Raw genomic sequence first — 20868 nt, 5'->3', positions numbered from 1 at the left:
AAAAAACCACATAAAAATGCCAACAATAGAAAAAGTAAGATCCGCAAGATGCTGTTCCATCCACGATCATGCATGCAATAAATACCATTCAGCCATAATGTCACCAATGGTTTGAAACCTAGCATGTTTAAAGACAATATCATCAATGTTCGTGAAGCATTCAGAAAAGCACACAACACTGAAAGGGATAAACCTTTCTCGTTCACTTACGCGCATAATCTGGCAAAGCAGAAGATTCTGTAGCACCAAGCAATGGTTTACGTCTAATGACCTTAATGCCTCCAAGTTTCTTCCTTAATTTACATTACTCCATGCAAATCATCAAAGCTTTTATTACCCATGTCCCCTCTGTTATACACAATGCAGTAGCCAGTTATGCAATGAAATTACAAATGAGCACATATGACAGTATTGTGAACCAAAAAGGGTCAACCTCAACACTTTCAAACACACACACAGAAATCTGGTTATTTAATGCATTAAAATGAAAACAGAAATTACTTTGTTATAGCCACCGCTTCATTAGAACCATTGTTTATATGTTAAAAATTATCGTGATTTTTCATAGGCAGAGTTACGACAGTTTTTAAAGTGAAACCTCTTTAAAACAAAATGGCCTATAAAAAAGCGGTGGTGAAAAACCGTAAACCGTTATTAAAAGTAAACCGAAAAAAGTAAACCGTTATTTCTCTTGTACGTACTTTTTAATCTCCATTGCTTTGTTACAGGCCGTTTTGTTTTAATGAGATTTCACTTTAAAAACTGTCGTAACTCAGCCTATGACAAATTGCATCACGCAATGAAACCAGGTCGAAATGTGGCACAAATAAAAACTCTGCACACTCATCAGCATCATTATTGAACAATCAGAGAGCTTCCTTGTTTCGGAGTCAGATTAACAAATAAGCAACACACATATGTTGACGCCAAATATAGGCCAAAGAATAAGCTTAAGCCGGTACACACACACCACTAAGACACAATCACAAAAACAAACTTGTCTTCCCTAACTTTCAGTAATTGGAGCTTTCCAATGCTCTTCCGAAAAGGAAATAAATCAATGCAGATACTTTAGTCCATGATATTGAATCTCAAGCATACCCCCAGCCCTCCGCAGCTTTGTTTAGCTGCCAGGAATTCCATTTTTGCAACGCGCTACAGACTATTCAGTGAAAAAAAATAACATGAAACTTCAGCAATAGAGCGGCCCATTAATCACACCCATTAAGCCATATAGCTATGAATATAATGACATTCAAAAAGGGATGGCTCTCATAGAGTTGATTATCTGTCAGGGGGAAGTCCTGGAGAAAGTCACAAACTTTCACCCATAATTGCAGGGGTTTGCTCTAGGGCAGGGTGGACTCTGCTTATTACCGGGAGATTTTTTCACAATCCACCTCCAACACCAAAAAAAGTGCTCAAGAGACGGGGAAGACAAAGAAGCTTCGAAGGAAAACTAAACATTGATATCGCTTGTTCAGAGTTGACCAAGCACCATCTGCATCAAAAGTTCCCAGCCTAGGATGCTTCCTGCCTCTGGATGAAAAATCCGAGCAAATTGACAGGCCGCAATCAAACTGAACTTTACCAGAACATGTTACTAACCGATTAGATAACTTTCTCAAATTTTTCACCCTAGCTAGCTTGACTGCTTTTTGCATTTTGACTCTGTGCTGCTTCTTGTTGTAGCAACTTCTGACCAATGGTGCACGAACGACATTCATTTTGCACACCTTGCATGCCAGTACTGGTGGTCATCAATTCTCTTTCAAACGAGACGGTTGACCCTTCTCCCATGTAGAAACACGTTAGGCACTGTAGTACACAAGCCAGCAGCTTCGGACACAATGCCCAACCCCTTGCCCTCTTTCAATTCCCCTAATACTGTCTCAGTGAGAGACAGCAAACTCGAAGCTTGCTCACAGCTCTGATCACAAATATTTCTCCTAGTTACGTTGGGCTTTCCTGTAAAACCATTTTCCCACCAGTCAGCCTCCAGCAGCAAACCAAACAACCAACCCAAGTGTTAAGTCTTGGGTTGGTTGTTTTGCTGCTGGAGGCTTACGTCACAACTGGCTTACGTCACAACAGGCTTACATCACGTCACAATGTTGTCGAGGCTTACGTCACAACTGAAGCTTCCAAGTGGACAAAAAGTTAAACACGGTGGTTTAAGTACCAGTTGAGACAGGCAACATACAAAACAAAAATGAAAGACGGAGGTAAGGAAGCACACCAGACTGTTTAGCTACTTATACACTTTACATAGCCGTGACAACCATGGCACACTGCTGCACCGTGTGCAAAAAACATTTCCGAGCATTATGACCCCCCTTTTGCACCTAATCTTGTGCAAGTCTACCTATTCACTCACACCCTCCTTCTTACCGATCCTTTTCATTTAATACTGAGTGACCCTTTCACTCCTGTAAAGCTCCACCCATCACCGGCTCTGAGGGTTTTACAAAGTGCATACATGAGGAGGCTGCTGTAAAGCCAAGCAATCTCCGTGGCCTCCACCTCAGAGAAAACGTCAAGGCCCCTGCCCTGCGCCTACAAAATGCATAAATTTGTTCTGAGACAGTTGCAATAAACTCGTGTGGCTCAAATCACAGGCAAAAAGTGACATTCAGCCTTCCATGCAATCTGGAAGACTCTGGACTGGTTGACCACCAAGGTAAATGACTGGCAATGCAATGCTGGAGCGACAGACAATATGAGAAGGAGGACAAGACAAATTGGTTGTGGGATGAGGTGAAAACGTCTCTATATATAGTAGCCGACCAGTTTTTTCGGACTGCGAAAATTTGAACTCGCTGAATATTTCGGACTTTCCCGAGGAACTTCCAGTTGTCCTACCTCGGTATTCAATGGCGTGGAATGCATGCAGGCAACCAAGTGTGCGCCGCCATATCTGTGGCCAAGCGTCTGTTGCTAGGCAACGTTGTGCGCACGGCCCGCAGATCAGGCACCCCTCTTCTCCTCCATGCAAACGTGTGAGTGCGCCGTCACTCGTTACGTCGGGCTCCGCGGGATGGTGGCACTTGTCCGTGCTAAGCACGACTGTGAAACACATGACTGTGTTTCACGTTACGAACTCTTCGCCGAACACAAAGTATTGCGTCGAGTTCACTGTGAGTGCGATTAATAACATCTCTGTTGGCACAACAGTTTAGAATCGGATTGGAACAGAGCTAATGATGCACGCCGGTGCATTTTTTTTCTTCGGCGTGCGGCCGCAGTGGCCCAGGCTGCGCCGTGTCCGTGGCGCATCGGCCATGTCTGTGGCCGTTTCCAGTGTGGCCAAGCGAAGAAATTGACCGCTAAACTTTTCAACGAATACCGTCTATAGGACTAATGACTCACGGATTTTTCGGACTATTTTTCGTTCCCCTCCACATCCGAAAAATCGGTCGGCTACTGCACATATATCGACGCAATGGTGTAGGATAGGAGCAATTGAAGTCAATGGAAGAGGCCATCGTCCAGCAGAGGACATCCACAGGCTGATGTGCAGCCAGCCCTGGAAACTGTTCCTTCGTGTGTGTTCTTCCGTACGGCCAACAGGTGTCCCCTTCTTCAGCTGGCGGCCAGGTTCTTGTAGAAGGCGAGCACGTTGGGGTCGGCACGGACGCAGTCGCGGCGAAAGTCAAGCACCCGGAGGCCGTCGAGGGTGCCCACCCGGGAGAGGGCAACGTACGCCTGACCCGCCTCGAAGACACGCCCCAGCGACAGCTCGGCGCAGTCCAGGGTCAGCCCCTGGGACTTGTGGACGGACATGGCCCAGGCCTGGCGCAGGGGCAGCTGCCGGCGCACGTGGGCCCCCTCCCCCGTTCGGATGGACCAGCGCTCGCGCGAGACCCTGTGTTTGCCCGAGTTCAGGAACTGCACCAAGGGGTCCCCTGCACGGCCAGAGCCACAAGTTGGGTGACAGAGCAAAAAGTGGCTGTGCTCCCTAATGCGAAATTTGTGCGCCGCGCAAACTGCAGTCTTTTCAGTCACGGCGAATAGCTACTGCATCTCAGGAGGTCACATGATCAGTGAACGCACAACGGCGTGCACTGGTCTGCCGTTACCTTTCAGCGCATCACCGCCGCCAAGCGTGTTGTTGTAAATCGTGTTTGAACCTCCCGCACAAATGTCACATGGTTTAGATGAGCCATGGAAGGAGGAGGACACCGAGAGAGAAAGAGAGATATAACTTAATTGGGTCCATGCCATTCAGGTGGCACTTGTAGCCGGTGGCATCCACCACTCACCGGCGACTGCCACAGCCCTATCAATTAACCGGACCTGAAGGTCCAGATCAGTGCTGGGGAGTGCGGCTTCCCATTACTCCTCAGAGGTGATTAGTGGGAACGTATTTTGTGGGCATGCCCATATGATGCGAGAAAGGGTGGCGTGATCTCTGCACAGGCGACAGGCCGCGGTTGGGTAGAGACTTGGGTGTATGTGTGTCAGGTGAGCTGGGTTGGGGAAGGGGTTTGTTTGTAGTAAACGCCAAATGTGCGCTTTGTTGTTATCCAATTACTGGTTTGCCGATGGGTATATCCGGTGGGAGAGGCAGTAGTGTGTTGTGATGTCATGAAATGTGACCAGGCAATCCCTCGCAGACCGCGCCCCGTGATAGGGATACAGATTAGGCCCTCCCCAGATCGTGAGCCCTCGGGCGAGATCGTGGGCCGTCTCATTCTCCTCGAGGCCGGAGTGCAAGGGTGCCCAGATTAGGCAAATTTTCTCATTTGGGGACACCGATTGAAATTTTTCTAGAATTCTGAGTGCCACTCGTGATAATCTGCCTGTGGCAAAATTTTGGATTGCAGTCTTTGAATATTGTCTGGGGGGTTGGATTTTGTGTGATGGCTAAGGCTATGGCCCCCTATTCCACCATTTCTGGGCGGATGGCTCGTACAGTCGCCAAGTTTAGAAGTTTTTTTGTAGAAGTCTGTCATGGCAACCGTGTATGCATCGTGGTGTCTGCACTCTGCTGCGTCCACGAAGATGGTGTTTGGGTTATTCCTGTGTAATTTATGGAGTGCTTCTGCCCGTTTCTTTCTCCTGGCTGTGTGATGTTCAGGGTGCATGTTGCGTGGCAGAGGTTTGATAGTTAGCCTTGCGTGGATGTGTGTTGGTATAGAGGGTAAGGTGTGTATACTTGGTGTGGTGTCCAATAGCTAGCTTTTGGAGTATGTGTCTCCCTGCGGCTGATCGTGCGAGTCTTTCATACTGGCTGGTTAGGTGGGCCTTTATGAGCTCGCGGACTGTATTATCTAGGCCTAACCCATCAAAGCAGGCAGTGGATGTGTCGGGGATAAGGCGAAGTGCGAGTTTGTATGTTCACATGATGAGTACATTGACCTGCTCTAGTTCTTGTGTGGTTAAGCGAAGGTAAGGCAGCGAGTATAGCAAACGAGTGAGAAAAAAAGCCTGCAGAATGCGGACCTTTTCATCTTCTCTCAAGCCTTTATGACGGTTTGTTATTCCCCGTATTAAATTGGCAGTTTGTGTTGCGTTTCTTTCCATGCGATCTAGGAATTATCCATTTTTTCTATCATTCGAATATGTAACCCAAGTACTCGGATGCACAAGACCTCTGGGATAGGGTGTTCTTGAATATGAAGCTTGATGTTTGGCTTGTCTGGTTTATGGGTTTGTGGTGGTAGCGAAAGTAACTCCGATTTAGTGGGCGAGCATGAGAGTCCTGCTTTGGCAGCTTCTTCTATCACTATCTGGATGCCTTTCTAGAGGATTTCTTCTATATGCGCGTCACTGCAGAGCGTAATATTATCTTCCTATAGGCTGTGGCACAGTCCTGGAATTTTGCAGAGTTTTTGGGGTATTGTAAGGATAGCCAGATTAAACAGAAGTGGAGATATGACTGCTCCCTGGGGCGTTCAGCGGCCACCTACGTCGATCGAGGGGGTGTGAAGCGTGGCCTTTCTGTCGGTTAGGAAATCGTTAACATAGTTATACATTCATTCCCCTGAATTCACTGATTGTAGGCCTGTGAGAACAGCGCCATGGGTGACATTGTCGAATGCTTTGCTTAAGGCCAGAGTAAGAATTGCAGCGGAGTCATGACTGTTTGTTCTTGGTTCTATGATGTGATGGTAAGGACTGATGTACGTGCAACATGCAGCGCGTGCTGAGCTTCTGTGGCGCGGCCTCGGAATACTGCCCTCCACCTCGCACTTTCGTTAAGCTTTCGTTCCCCGCTTTACTGTGGGCTCATGTTCAGTGGCCTCTTTGTTCTCTTGGATATCTCGTAGCATGTCGCCAGTGGGGAGCACCTCGCACCACCTTGGCATACCGTCCTCCCCCTCACACTTTCACCACACTTTCCTTCTCTGTTTTCCTTCTGTCTTTGGTGTCCCCCTCGTTCGCTCGGTTACAACGCCGGCAACACCGGCAAACCACAGTAGCGGACACTTAAGTGCTACGCACTGCAACAAAACAGGAAGGGAAATGGTGCTTTCTAGGGTGGCCAGATAACATCACAAGCACTCAGCTAAAAGCTAGTGGCCGCTAGAGGCAGCTGTCACGAGAGAAGAAACTGCACAGCCCCTGCGATCAACGTTTTGCTGCATCGCCTTAGAATTTATTGTGGCCGCTACCATTTTGTCCATCAGGTGCCGCTGCCCTCTTCTTCGCCGTCACAGCTACAAAGCCTTGTGGTCCTTGTTTCATCACAACATAATCTGGCCGTTCGCCCTCGCTTGCTGCAATGGACCGTTTCACCTCCTGTACATATTCTTGCTCCATGCTGCCGATTCACCCCTCTCCCCAGTCCAATCCACTATCCCGCTTCAGGGAGAGTGACTGTCGTGCTCGTTCTACCTGCACCCCTGTCTATCACAAACAAGGAGGAAGACAATGATGGCCCACTCTGCTTTATTCCATTGCCCATGGTCCTTTATGAGGGATGGGACTGCGCTTGTCATTCCTCTCACCTCTGCGACAAGTTGGTCACGATGACAATGATGCACGGACAAATTGTTGCTTGCAGCCTGCGTCCTCTTCTCAATGATGAACCAATACAGTTACAGTTTTCCTTGGACAGTTTTCACGGGCACAATATGCAGGGAGAAACCACCACTTGATGGGACGAGTGGAAGTGCAGGGCCTGTGGGGCGTGTCAATTGCGACCCCCGGCTATGCACCCTCACCGCTGCTGTCATAGTTTGGCCAAGCTTTGCTGGCAGAAATTTACCTATCTCGTTTTAAGTGCAGAGTACTTTAGGAGCTCGCCTTGTCGTCGTAGCTCGCTCGCTGGACCCAAGAAGAGCCACACGGTGTTCCGCCGTAGTGGCTGTCATCGCAGCATCCCACAGAGGGTTCGAAAGCCAAGCTGTTTATATAGTCATAAGCGTTCAAACCTCGTGAACCGCTGGCACTTGTCATACATCTCCTCATTATTTAGCACAAAGAAAACTGCAGGGGCATTTGAGGCAAAACATGGATAATTAACTGGCAGCTCCCGTGTTCATCTAGTTAGGAACGCTCATTGGGTTGGTTTCTACGATAAAAAGTGAAAAAAAAAAGTGGCAGTGCAACACCACCCCTTTGGGAGGGAAAGCAAGCACAAAAAGAACGAAACTCCCACTGGTGCAGTTTCAGGCAGGGGGGCGTGCGAGTACTGTGAAGGTGAGAAATTTGAAATGCGTTGGACAAACTTCTGTTGAATTCATCAAGAGAGGATGGAGATAGGGTGGCAAAGAGCGTGATGGGTGGTAGCAGTGAGTGGATAACGGCGCTACACCCCATTAAGGCGAATCACTGCTCTGCACTTCAGACAGCTTTCACATTGAGCGGAACGGCTTTAATTTTTTCTCCCCATTCCTCGCTGCACCCACGCAAGTACAAAATTTGTAAGAGGAGCTCCAACGAATGCGTCTCATGCTTAAAAATTACAGTAGTCTTTCAATTTTATCACCCAAGCACCGTACACACAAAATGAACACTGCAAACTAGCATTAGATGTCTGAAACCTCCAGGATTTTATGCCCCTATGCCGAAATGGCACAAAAGGATAATGCACAACGCACGAAAGGATAATGCGGGAGGTATCTCACAGGGAATACAGGGATTCTCCCCTATTTTTGTTTTTGGCTTGGCTGAAAGACTTGAAAACCTGCAAGCTTGCAAAAACTCTAAGTTGACACTTTGAAGCGTGGCTCACCAGAAGTGGGGTCGAATCCCACGACGACCCCGCGAGATCCGTTGGCCAGGCCCGCCCTGAGCTGCGTGTTCTTGGTGAGCATGACCTGTGTGCCAATCTTGAGCTGGAGGACAGCGGGGGCGCAGGTGTCGAGGAGCTCGGAAGAGGAGCCTTCCTCGTCGACCGCCTTGAAGGTGCGTGGCGAGCCAGGCAGCTCGTCAAAGCACCTCTGGTTCATGAAGTCGACGTCATCTGTGTGCGTGCTCAGCCGGGTCGCCACAATGTCCCCTGGTCATCAGGGGCAGAGGAAAGAACAGGTGTCACTCTGACGGCCAAAAGAAAAACACCGAACCAGAATTCCCTTCAAGTTTCCATTGTGGCGCTGCTGAATTGGAAAACAGCAACTACGTACTCAAACAGCAATTTCTTCAGAATGAAAGAAAACCAAACAGGATAGAGAAGGGAATGGCCCGTGCATTGACATGCTTTACGACAGCCGACTGCATGAGCCCCAATGCAAGAGGACAAAAGTGAAAAGCTGGCACCTAGCACATTGCAGACTAGGGGTGGCATGCATCCCTTTTAGGGCAGTAGCAGCGAACCACCGAGTCAAGAGCTGGTCATAAACACCTGGTGAATATTGAACGACCTTGTTAACTTGCTCTGGTAATCTGGGGTGCAAGTCCACTTTGTCTCAATTGTTTTCACACTCTGCAGAGCAGCCAAATTGCACACTTCTCAAGAAACTTGTACGTTGATATGCTACTGCGTGTTTTTAAGTCCTCACTTCCCCGAGAATGACTGGGATGCTGATTTTGTTAAAATTCGGGGGTTTAACGCAGTTGAAGCTACACCTGAGCTTAGAGACACGCCATAGTAGAGGGCTCTGAATTAATTTTGACCAACTGGGGATCTTTAACGTGCACCGGAATCTCAAACACACGGGCGTTTTGCGTTTCGCCTCCATCTGAAAAGTGGCCGATGTGGCTGGGAATTGAACCCGCACCCTTAGGCTCAGCAGCACAATGCCTTATAAAGGCCATGCAAACAAAATACATACAAGTTTGTTTTATTCGAAAGATTTGGTGCTTGTCCGGCAGCACGATGCCGTATTCACTAAGAAATTAAACAATTTTAAGCCAAAATTTTGACTCTCCCGCCAAACCATTTGTTTTGTGACGTCTGCCATGATGTAACCAGGACACGTCTTCAAATGAACGTCAGTTGCACTCCTTAGTCCGCAGCAAACAGTGGAACCCCTTGTTTACCATCCATCCTCCTAGATGGTGCCACCATACTGCGTAGGACCACTGTCCACCTTTGCTTTATTTTTGATGTTATTTGCACCTGGCTTGTTTTTGTTACAGTAAATAGTAATCATTTCGTGAAACATGGGGTATGCTACACAAACAGGGTCACATAAGACAATATCACTTACGCCAATATTTGTCATGTGAGACAACCGCAAAGCACCGGACTGCTGTGCAGTTATTAAAAGCCTCGAGTGTGCAGTACCACATACCTGCCAACCTGGTGACTTGGAAATTCGTAAAACCAGCGGTCCGGGGGGGAAGGGGGGGGGGGGGGGGCAGTGCACTAATTTTTTACAAGTTTAAAAGGATTAACGTTCTGTGCCAAGCGTTCTCACGTTTTCGCAACCATAAGTGAAATTCGCAAGTCTTGAAGAGTAATGAGCAACAAGGCAGGAGGAGAAAATTCTGTCGCGTAAGATTTTACAAACGCTCGGTACAGTATTGTCGCGGCTTCACGTCATTGCACTGCGAAGCACCTACTGCGGTCATACCACAGGTCGTAGTGCTTTGGTCGCGGCAGTCATACGAAGAGCGACGCGAACACGGAGGTCCTAACCGGCCCCCGAACGATGCGCTCTAAACAGGCTGTTCGAGGTGGAAGCGAATTCCGGACATGGATGCGTAGCCCACCCCGAGAAGGTGACAAAGTCGCAGCTTCTGCTGATGATGATAACAAGAGTACGTACTATTGCCCTTTTGTGGCGGCGCAAGGTGGCACAGTGTCGTTTTAATGGATATTCCTTTTTTTTCGTAAATCAAAATATTTTCCGTAAAATTTCGGGCAAGATTCGTAAAATCGTAAGACTGGTCGAAATTCGTACATTTTACGGAAAGTTCGGAAGAGTTGGCAGGTATGCAGTACCAACAACAGTATACACTAGTGTACTTATATGCTTACATGTACTTTCGTAACTTCCATTGTTTACCCCACTGTTTTCACTGCTATAAAACGAATATGCATTACTTTTAAGTGAAAACAGCTCGTTCTGCAAGCTTATAAGCCCTGACTAACTTGCTTTTGCCGGACTCAGCCAATCGCAGAGCTGGGCACATATGACATTATAGCTTCTGTTGTGGGAACTGAACTAGTGGGTCGCACGGCCACTCCTTTTTTCCTCATTATATAGCTTATTTGAGCAAAGTGTACATTAAAAGTGGCGTCAGTATGATTCTAACGAGGCAATCTTTCAAATGAACCACGCTTGTGTTTTGTCTGCATGGCCCCTTTAATTACTGGGCCCCCACGGCGGGCGGATGGTGATGCACCTTGTGGTAAGCAACAGTGGCAAACTCAGACCGCTCTCATCACCAATATGAGGAGGGACATGAGGAGTGCGATTGTGAGTTTGCTTTTAGTGAGAGACAGCAAAGGATATGCAGGTAGAATGCAGGTGGTCATGCAGGTAGCCATGCCTACTGCGGAGGGATCGAGAGTCCCTCATATCACTGAGGAGCTTAGCGAGGTGTGCATGCGTGCGTGCGTTTGCATACGTGTGCCTGAGTATGCACGCCCACCACCAGTCATGTGTCCACCCAAACTCCTCCCAGGGAGGAAATGACCCCTGCTTCCCTGCTCCACTCTGTAGCTGCGGCACCTACCGGTGTCGAGGCGGCGGGTGGCCGTCTTCTTGAGCACCTCCTCCACCCAGTCCGGGCAGGAGCCCAGCCTGACCTGCTGCAATAGGGTGATGAAGCGGGGGTCCTTCTGCCTGTGCACCTGCTTCAGCTCCAAGGTGGCGTGCACGCACTGACGCCAGGCCGACGTCTGCAACAGGTGTCGAAGCACACGGCATTGACTACTCTGCCTCAGGCCCCACTGTCAGCCCTTGCAACCGACAACACGTCACGTCACACGGATAAAAAGACAGTGGCAACAGCAAGTGCGGCCTTGTGGTGCAAAGGTAATCTGTCTTTTGCATACACCTGCAAGAAATCATACCCTAGTTACACGTGTACGCCAAGCCATAATTTAAAGCACCTGTTTGAAGCGTTATTCCCTAGAGGAGAAAGAAGCGAGTGTGCTTGTTAGTAGAAGAGGACGATGAGTAACAGCGACGGCTATCGGACATTGTACATACTGAGCTGTGAAAGTTGGAACAAACCTGTCATTAGACCTACGGTAAGTGCTAGGCAGATATCTCCACTGGCTGACTATAAGATATCAGATTGCGTATACAGTTGAACCCCTTTATAAGAGACATGTACCGGGGAGCAGTTTCTGTCTCTTATACGAGATGTCTCTTATAAGCAGGGAACCATGTTTTCACTTACTAATCTGACCCTAGTTCAATGTGGACACCGTATGACTAAAATAAGCTCAAAAGGACGCTACAGCATGTTGCAAAAGATTCATTCTAATTTACATTTGGCCCCAGAATTTATGAAACTTTGTTTGCTTCATGACTGTATTTACACTGTTTTTTTACAACCGATTCTGCAGGCTTTTTTTTACTTTCCTTTGTTTGTGGAAGATGAATCGTAGATGTTGAGTTCACAAGCCTGATGAATAGCCAGAGCGCACAGCTTCTTCCGCTGTGTGCTCAGGCCATTCATTACGCTTGCAGGACTCAACATCTGCAGTGCTTCTTGATTGGGAGCTACGCGAGTGGGAGAGCCCGCACGTGCGATCGCGCTGCATCCAATGGATGGCAGTAAGCTTCAACCACTACTGTCAGTTGTATTTCCATTGGCAGGGCTTCTCATCGTCATTTCATAGCTGGCTGAACCACTTTGTGTTTGCTGAAATTATCATAAATAGCGACTGCAGGTGTCTGTTGTCCACCTGTGTTTCACAATGGAAGCAACTGCAATTAGAGACTGGTGGCACTGCATCTGAAGTTAAAATGTCTGTTACAAGCGAGATTATTGATTAAACTTCAAGGATGACTTGTCCCTTATAACCAATCTTCTACATCCAATGTCTGTTATAAAAGAGGTCGATTTAATGGGAAAGATAGGGCAGCCAACCATGTGGGTGAATAGTGTCTCTTATAACCATTTGTCTCTTACATCAGTGTCTCTTATAATGAGGTTCAACTGTATACACACAACACAATCGGAGAACAGGAAAGCAACAGTGCTTTGCTAACCCTTAACGGTTCGAAACTTCACCCGCTTTCTGGCCACTTCGGTCCGAAAATATTTTGCCAGTTTCTGGCGCTGCGAAGGAAAACACAAACTGTGACAAAAAGAACTCCCGAGATAATTATTTTTCCACTTGCATTCTGCTTGCAACTCCTTTACTGACACAGCGTAACCTCGTTATAACAGATATGCTTACAACAGATATTCGGATACAACATACCGATTTGCGATGTCCAGTTGGTCTTCCTATCTGTGCCATTGGTTAAACTTTGTTTACTGCAGGTTCTATTAAAACATACATTAGGATATAACAGACCAGTTTAAAAGGTTAGCAAGTCCATCTTTGCACCTCTACACTGAACTTTTCGAGTGCAGACAACCTCTCATTTCATATTGTGTTTCTAATTTACAGTAGTGATCAAACGAAAGCAATTTGAAACAATTAAAGATAATTGTGAATTAGCAGAAGTGAAACTTTTGACGTCCACTTGCAGTATGCATAAGTGTCATGTTCTGGCAGTCAAGTAATAGGACTTAAAATTCAGCTATGTTATAGAGCAACAGATCAAACGTTTATACAAGAAAGTTACCATTATTAAAACAAAAAGATGTATGCCCCCATACAATATATAGATGGCTAAATCTCTAAGCTCAGCAACGAGACTTTACTTGCACGTTGTTTATATTCATGTGGAGACAATGGAAATGCAAGTGTAGGTCAAAAAGGAGACCTTTACTTGAACTTTCCTTGTATTCATGTTGAGACAATTGAAATGCAAGTGTAGACTAAAGACGTGAAACAGTAAAAACAGTGTGAGCGAATAAAAAGATACAACAGGAGCCCAGCAAACGTAAGAAAACTTATGCGCGTGATTTTGTGACGTGCTTTAAAGCGTTGCAAGAGGATGAAAACATTGAAAAACCCAAGTCATCCTGAAGGTTTGTTGGCCTTAAACACCAACCTGATTCAGTTGTAACTGAATCTTGAGAAATGACCAGCATACTTTTGTGTTTGATTTGTTTTTAAAAAAGTTAAAAAGTCCCAACTCTTTTTGTAACAGAATTTATCAATGATTCCATCAAAGTCTGCAGTAACAGTATTTGGATTATTCCTACTTATTTTATAGCAGGCTGAAATCATGATCACTATCATGATCTGTTGGAACGAGGTTAACTGCATTTGAGCAGGGTAACAAACCACTCGAAGCATTTTCCTGGGTGCAGGCCAGGGTTGTTACGGCAGGTTTTGCAGAAAAACAGTTTCCCTCCTGCCTCCTCTTGATCTTCTATCACTACAAACAGCACATCTGATAGACGCATGCAATTCTCTTCCTCCAAGAAGTCATCATTGCTTTCGCTAAGTGCACCACCGTAAAACGCACGCGATGAGAAAGCGACCATGCTTCTCAGAGAACACCGCGCGCGCTTGAAAACGTTCTGGGTTCCAGATGGCCCAGACGAACATTGTGCTGTACTCTTGCGCAAAAAGGAGTAAACTTCAGCAAACAAACTTCACTTATACCTCAAAAGATGGCGCATCATGTATACAAAGAATGTTAGCGCATCGCAGTGAGAAAAACCGGGAAATTTAACCTTGAACAACAACCCAAGTCGGGTGGAATGCGACAGCGGACCGCCAGGGCCGTGTTGCGTTTTCAGGCAGGGCCTGACAACGGGCCAAAAAGGGTTAAGAGTGGGGAACATTATCGACAAATACTAACCATCCCCCCTCGAAGCAAAAGGCCTGCATGAAATGGTGCTCAGTCTTGGCAAAAATCTCACAAAGTGTTCTTTGATTAGTGCATGACGCGACATAAGATAAGTATGTGTACCACCATATAATGAAGCAAAGTTTACGGTGTGTGAGCAAGGCCACTTGTAACAGCTGTTGCATTCATTGAATATAAGCGCTTGCCCCAGCTCCAGACATGCCACCACTGTGGTATTATCTCTCCCTTGCCTTTGTATGTTTGTGTCGCGTTATTTCTCCAAAGGCTGTGTTTCCACTCTTGTTGCTGAGCCATCTTTTTGGGTGTCTAGGGGCACAACTCTCAGTTTCGTTCATTTCATCTTCGTTTCAGAGCGCCCATTTTGAGTGCGCCTGGATAGGCTGAAAGTAGTGATTAGGTGCGACACAGCGCAAGTTAGGCGAGGCGTCGGTTTCTGTGCGTGTCATTAGTCAGATGCCTCGCAAGTGCAGTTACGTCACAGCTGAAATAGGCATGAAATGGACATTTTTCAAACTGACAAACTTAGAGTTCCACCCCACGTCAATTGCTTCCAGTGCCATCTGCAAGGATGAACGCACAACCCAGAAGACACTGCCCCGTCCCACATGTCAGCCTCCGATGTGTGATGATGGTTGGTGCCGACAATTTGAGAGGCAACAAATGCGTAGGTGACAACTGGAGAGGCGACAATTGGTTAAACGCAGATGAGACAAGGCCCCACCTGGAAGCAGTAGACGGCCGCTGGCTCGTCCCTGCGTGAGATGGGGGGCAGCTGTAGGAAGTCACCACACAGGACCAGCTGGATGCCGCCGAAGGGCCGGTCGGAGCGGCGCACCAGGCGGGCCACCCGCTCCAGCTTGCGGAAGAGGTGGCCATCCAGCATGGACACCTCATCCACCACGAGCACCTTGCAGCGGCGCCAGTGGCCCAGCCAGGGCTGCCGCTGCGCACGCTCCACCATCACCTCCACCGGGGCCTTGCCTGTGCCCACCCCTGCAGCAAACGAGTGGGGAGGAGGGGGGAGAGTGCGTACATTGTGAGAAGTGCCACCTCTCCAGCACTCTTTCACTGGCAGCACATTATGAATACCATATTTTTACGCATATAACCTGCACCAAAAAGGTGAAAATTTTAGTGGCAAAGTATGGGTGCGAATAACACGCGGGGCTTTTTTTTTAGTGAAGCTTCACGCCAATGCGCGTAGTGCCGTGAAGCTCCTACGCAGTAACACTGACTAGCCTTCCATGGCAGCGACTGCGCAAAACATGCAAGGACAAGGAAGAAAAAACAAGGACGAGCGCACTCTAACAATTGAATTTTATTAGTGAATTGTGACTTTCGCCTTGCAGTCAGTGTAGTCTACTTGCTAAACATACGCTTTTTGTGTCTACATAGTATGAGACGTGTTACTTGAGAATAGCTGTGGTGCAACCTTTTTTGCATCAAATGTGCGGGCAATACGCGAGGATGTTTTTTCTTTTTAGGCGGGCTGAAAGTGGGGGTGTGGATCATAATATGCAGGGGCAGGTTATATGCACGAAAATACAGTATGCATATTGTGGTTATCCCAACAGACTTTTTCTGCTCGCCAGCTGCTGCTGAAATAACCAGCCGTTTTCTGTAGCTTGAAGTCAAGGGTATGACGGAAACCCGTCTGATCGGGATGCATTTTGAAGAAGAAAGGCCAGAACGCCGACCACAAGTTATTTCAAGTTTAGAAGAAATTAACGTTTCGGCTTCCACGCGGAAGCCTGGGTCACAATAAAATCTTGAAGGGAAATAACCGCCTTAAGTACGTTCCACAACGCTGCGCAGGCAACTTGCGTAGACTGGCGGCAGATTTCCGGTGTTCGTATCCAGCGTGTGTTCCGTCGTCTGTATGTGAAGTGATTCCAGTAGCAGGCGTGAGGTAGCATTCCTTTCTTTTGCGAGGACGCGTGCAGCAGACCAGTTGATAGTGTGCGATGTGGTATTGCGGGGCTCAGCAAGGGCGCTTGTCGACACGTGGTTCTTGTTTACATCATTTCGATGTTGCTGCAGGCGCTTCGCAAAGTTTTCTGATGATTCGCCAATATACACGTAATGGCAATCTGCACAAGGAATGACGTAGACAACTGCTAAATTACTCCTAAATGCTAAATTACCGCAAAAGGAGTAAAAAGCTTCTTTTGGTACACCCATCTCACCATCCCCCGCTTTGCAAAAAGGAGATAAACAATATTCTTTGCATTAAGCGAGTCACCTGCAAAGGCGTGCAGAGTAGTTCCACCAATGTGGGCGGCTGCGATGCCTGTCGTTGCTGTGGCAAATGCGTCCTGAGGGGGCAGTGACGACAGAATGTGCCTCAAGAGGTACGACTTCCCCGTGCCCGCTCCTCCAGTAAAAAAGATGCTGCGGCCAGCCAGGACGGCGCTGAGGACAGCCTTCTGCTCCAAGGTCAGCTGCACTGGGTTGAGCGCCCTTCCAGGCTGTGGGCAGTGCAACGGAACAGGCACAGTCACTTCAGTGAAGGCCACTTGCTCTCTTCTGGACGTCCCCCAAAGCGGGGCCGAATTCATTCAAACATCTGATAGCAAAATCATGAATTTCTTACATTTCAAATAAAAATTCTTTGGGTTTTACGTGCTGAAGCTGTGCTTCCAGGGCTGTGCTTCTGTTATCTAGTGCCATACTTATTCACCCACTACTGCCAATTAGCAGCAGCCTATCATCCCATCGCTACAAGGGAGGGAGTCTCACGTTTCCCCATCCCCGCTTCTCAACTTGCCCTCAACGTTTCCCCGCTTCTCAACTTGCCGGTTGGAGTGTACCCATGCTACACGAGCGTTTAGAAGGCATTTCATTTGACTCAAATGACACCTTTGAGCTGCTACACGACGCTTTTCAAATGCCTTTGGATGAAATGCCTTTTGAGTCAGAGGCGCATTACTAACGACCTTAGAGGTTCTCAAGGATCTTTGAAACGTGAATGCTTGTACTCTCGGGTGCAGTTTCTGCATGCCGTAATTACAAAAACAATTATTTATGAGTAGAACTAGGTGTTTAAAGTGCACAATCTTCATACTTTTTCAGTTATTTTGCTCTCTATCACTCATTCTACGATTAGAACGTAATTTGGTACCCTCAACACCGGTGGTGCGAAGAAGAAATAAAAATTGGCTGTTTTGTGTATGTTTTGTGCGTGCTTGTACATTGTTATCAACATGATCACTAATAATTGCTTTTTTTGCCACTGTAACTCTAAAATTAAATTTTCGTCAAGAACAAAACAGGGCAGCAGTGGCGACAGCCATTGGACTCTTTCTTAGTGGGCCATTGGCCCCGCCGCATAGCAATTCTAACTTCGAAGCTTCCAGAGCCGTGTTAATCCCCCGCCGTGTATTTAAAGGCCAACTCAGAAAGCAGGAAAATAAATCGCGTTCGCAAGGCTCCCTCGACCCATCTCTGGCAGGGTGCTAAGTTGAATGCAATGCAAGAGTGGGACACAGAAGCACTAAGAACCAGGTGGCTGCTTCAGGCTACAGAGCAATCTAAGTGCGGAGCAAGTCATTAGAATTACCATATTTGCACGATTCTAATGCAACCCCGATTGTAATTGACAGGTAAGTTTACCTAGAAAATGCGGGAAAAATAACTTGACGCCGCTTTCACCACACAGATGTAAACGACTTAACACCACGTACTTGGCAGAAGACATTATTTGACACCCAACCCCGTGGCAGCAAATATCAGTTGTGCTGCATAAACTTGCCTGTCCAGCTCTTGCTAGTGTTAAAACTAAATCGGGGAACATTGATAGCCAGTTTCAGTTTTCAGTCCGATTGTAATGCTCATGCAAATTTGAACGCTACATTCAGCGAAAAACGGTGTGCCTTAGAAGTGCACAAATACGATAGCACAGGAGGTCTCATGAAAAGCTGTTAACGTGACCTCCCAGAAAAGATTTCAACTTATTTAAACCTGGAAGTTGAAGTAAATGTTAGAATAAGCGCATTTAAAGGACAAGCTGTCTTAAGAACCAAATTAATGAATTAATATGTCATCTGTTACACAAAGTTAATGGCTCAAGTACAAATTTCATGAAAAAACATTTAAGAGCAGTCAGTGTAAGAGCATGCCAATGACATTCATCTAAATAATGGGTTGTAAATGTTTTTTAGTGTAACTACTTTCAGACATCGTGCTTAAATAAAGAATGCTTGCCTAACAAGCAGTAAAACAGCTTTGCATTTCGCTTTGCCCTTTATTTGGTTTTAAAACAACATAACCAGAGCATCGTTTAATGGAACTCTAGGCTGATTGGCCACTGGCCGCCGCAAACCTCCGCAGTGGGAAGCTCCTTTCACCAGCGATACTGGGGCCATTTTCTAAGAGCTGGGAGGATCTGTTCTGGGGTAGGTAGCTGTCAAAACGTGTAGAAACACTCTTTGGGGCAGATTTATTCTTGCTACTCTTACGGCGTAAGCGACAGGCAGGCAGTTACGGAAATAGCATCCAATGTGCAAGTGACAATCAAAGGAATAAATTGAAGTCGTGTACTGGTTACTGACTAAAGTAAAAAAAATGCAAGTGACGTTTCGGGAGCACCTCTGCTCTCTTGTTTACACTCTGGCGTAACTTGATGTGTCGTCTAGGGTTTGACGGTATGCCGTCAAACCCTGGACTACAAAGTAACAAACTGTAGGATGAGGGTTTTTCGTTGTTTCCTTGCATCGTCGCACCATCTAAGGGTTACTGCACGGTGACTACGAAGAGAAAGCAAACGTATTTACAGTACTACCTGCACGTTGCTGACGCCCATCGGCCTGTTCCTCTTGCCTTTCGGCGTCGTGTCGCGGTCGCTCTGAAGCGGTCTCTTCGTACCTTGCGATTGGGCTGCGTTCGCATCCCGAAGCATCAACGGACTGATCTCTTCAATTTTTCTGGGCTTGTCCGATTTCAAGCGTTCCCGAACTGTCACGGGCGCTTGCTGAACTTCTTTTTTGGCGGCGAGAAACCTGACAAACGTGCACAGCTTGTTTGGGGGGCAGTTGGAGAAGTAGAGGTGCATTTTCTCATCCTTGAGTGCGATGGATATCTTGCCTTCTCTCGCGAATTTCTTGTGCACAACGGCGTTCTGCAAAGGGTAAACGACAACGCGAGGTCCCAAATGTGCCCGAAGCAAAATATCCCGGAACTCGTTGCGGTACAACGCTGCCTCGGCGTTTTGGTGGGTCACCTTCCGGGACGGAGCACCGTTGGTCAAGAGGTACTCCACCGTCACAGTGCCGGTAATTGTGACGGGAGAGATTCGCACGCAAGGGTTTTCCATTAGACGTCTATGTCGAAAGCTTTAGTAGCGAGTCGTAACTAGAAAACAACAAGAACAAGAAATGTCATTCACAACGCTTCACAGCGCCTACCCACCGCCAGAAATTTGAAAGCACGCAGTTTGCGGTGATGATGATGACACCATTGGTTCAGCCACAGTATAATCTTAGCTCAACCATTTCGTTTCTTATGCATGATCTCTAGAGGTTCCTAAATTAAATTTTATGCATAAATGTTTTGCCCCTAGTTGACCATTTTTTTAGTCATCATAAAGGTATGGTGCAGAGTTATTTGCACGCCTTGGGCAAACAAACATTTCTTAAGCACGCGTTTTGCACGATTTTGTACGAATTAGCGTTTTTGTTTGTACGCGACGTGCGACCAATTTTTAACGTGAAATGCATGCGGCGTGCGAACAACACTTTGCTTGTGAATTTTTGTCGCGCGTAACGTGAACAAGATTTTTTGTTTACTTTACGTGCGACATTTTTTGTTGTTGTTTGCTTGCACGCGGCGCGCGAACTTTTCGCACGTGTTGTGCGAATCGGTTTGCCCGGTTTGCTAGCGCGACTTGCTGCGTGCGTTCCTCAATGAGCATTTTGCTCGTAAACACGTTAGCTAGTATACAGTGTGTTGCGACGATAACTGGAACACTTTAAAAAATTTTCCTGAGCGATCCGCCGCTCTGTTCACGCTCAAACTTCACACAAAGGTCGCATTTTGTGGTCTATTTTGTTTGACACCGGGAACAACAACGGTACTTACCTGTTTATTCTGAAAATAAATAAAAACGATTTTCGCCTATGGGAAAATGGCGGCGATTTGGACGTACGAGCCCGAAAACCGGGTTTTCTGACAGTCTGTTAGCTCATTTCTAGGTGCATTTTCTGATCGTCTGCTGCACCATTTGGCTCCGTACGTGAATCCCAAACATGCGTTTCGCTCTGCAGGTGGTTCCGTCGTTCCAACATCAACTTGCGCTGGCTCGCACGTCCAAATCAGCGGCCATTTGCCCATAGGCGAAAATCGTTTTTATTAAACAGGTAAACAGGAATAAACAGGTAAGTACCGTTGTTGTTCCCGGTGTCAAACAAAATAGACCACAAAATGCGACCTTTGTGTGAAGTTTGAGCGCGAACAGAGCGGCGGATCGCTCAGGAAAAATTTTTAAAGTGTTCCAATTATCGTCGCAACACCCTGTATATTATTGTTGTTGTTATGATCAGAGTAACCCTGGTTATGGGAAGTATACGTTTGCCTACAATGTCAC

The 20868-nt window shown here is 47.0% G+C and overlaps 1 protein-coding gene across 1 annotated transcript; it reads right to left on the bottom strand.

Moving 5' to 3' along the window:
- Positions 1-316: 316 nt before the first annotated feature.
- Pif1 (Pif1 DNA helicase) lies at positions 317-19770 on the bottom strand. Its single transcript, XM_077693740.1, has 6 exons — positions 19069-19770; positions 16531-16756; positions 15010-15281; positions 11074-11239; positions 8183-8449; positions 317-3905 (listed from the first exon to the last, which is right to left on the bottom strand). The coding sequence occupies exons 1-6, from the start codon at positions 19597-19599 to the stop codon at positions 3583-3585; spliced, it is 1785 nt and encodes a 594-aa protein (XP_077549866.1). The 5' UTR covers positions 19600-19770; the 3' UTR covers positions 317-3582.
- Positions 19771-20868: the final 1098 nt, after the last annotated feature.

The sequence above is a fragment of the Haemaphysalis longicornis genome, unplaced genomic scaffold (genome assembly GCF_048455015.1).
Source record: "Haemaphysalis longicornis isolate Haplotype H1 unplaced genomic scaffold, Haemaphysalis longicornis Haplotype H1 scaffold_12, whole genome shotgun sequence".
Classification (NCBI taxonomy): Eukaryota; Metazoa; Arthropoda; class Arachnida; order Ixodida; family Ixodidae; genus Haemaphysalis; species Haemaphysalis longicornis.
The sequence above is the reverse complement of the archived record's forward strand: the minus strand, read 5'-3'. Positions and strand labels throughout refer to the sequence as shown.

Excerpts from the sequence above, each read along its gene's own strand:
- Pif1 (XM_077693740.1), bottom strand. The coding sequence starts at position 19,599 with ATGGAAAACCCTTGCGTGCGAATCTCTCCCGTCACAATTACCGGCACT. Across the intron at positions 16,757-19,068 it reads TGGGCGTCAGCAACGTGCAG|CCTGGAAGGGCGCTCAACCC; the intron begins GTAGTACTGTAA and ends CACTGCCCACAG. Across the intron at positions 11,240-15,009 it reads CGGCCGTCTACTGCTTCCAG|ACGTCGGCCTGGCGTCAGTG; the intron begins GTGGGGCCTTGT and ends CACCTGTTGCAG.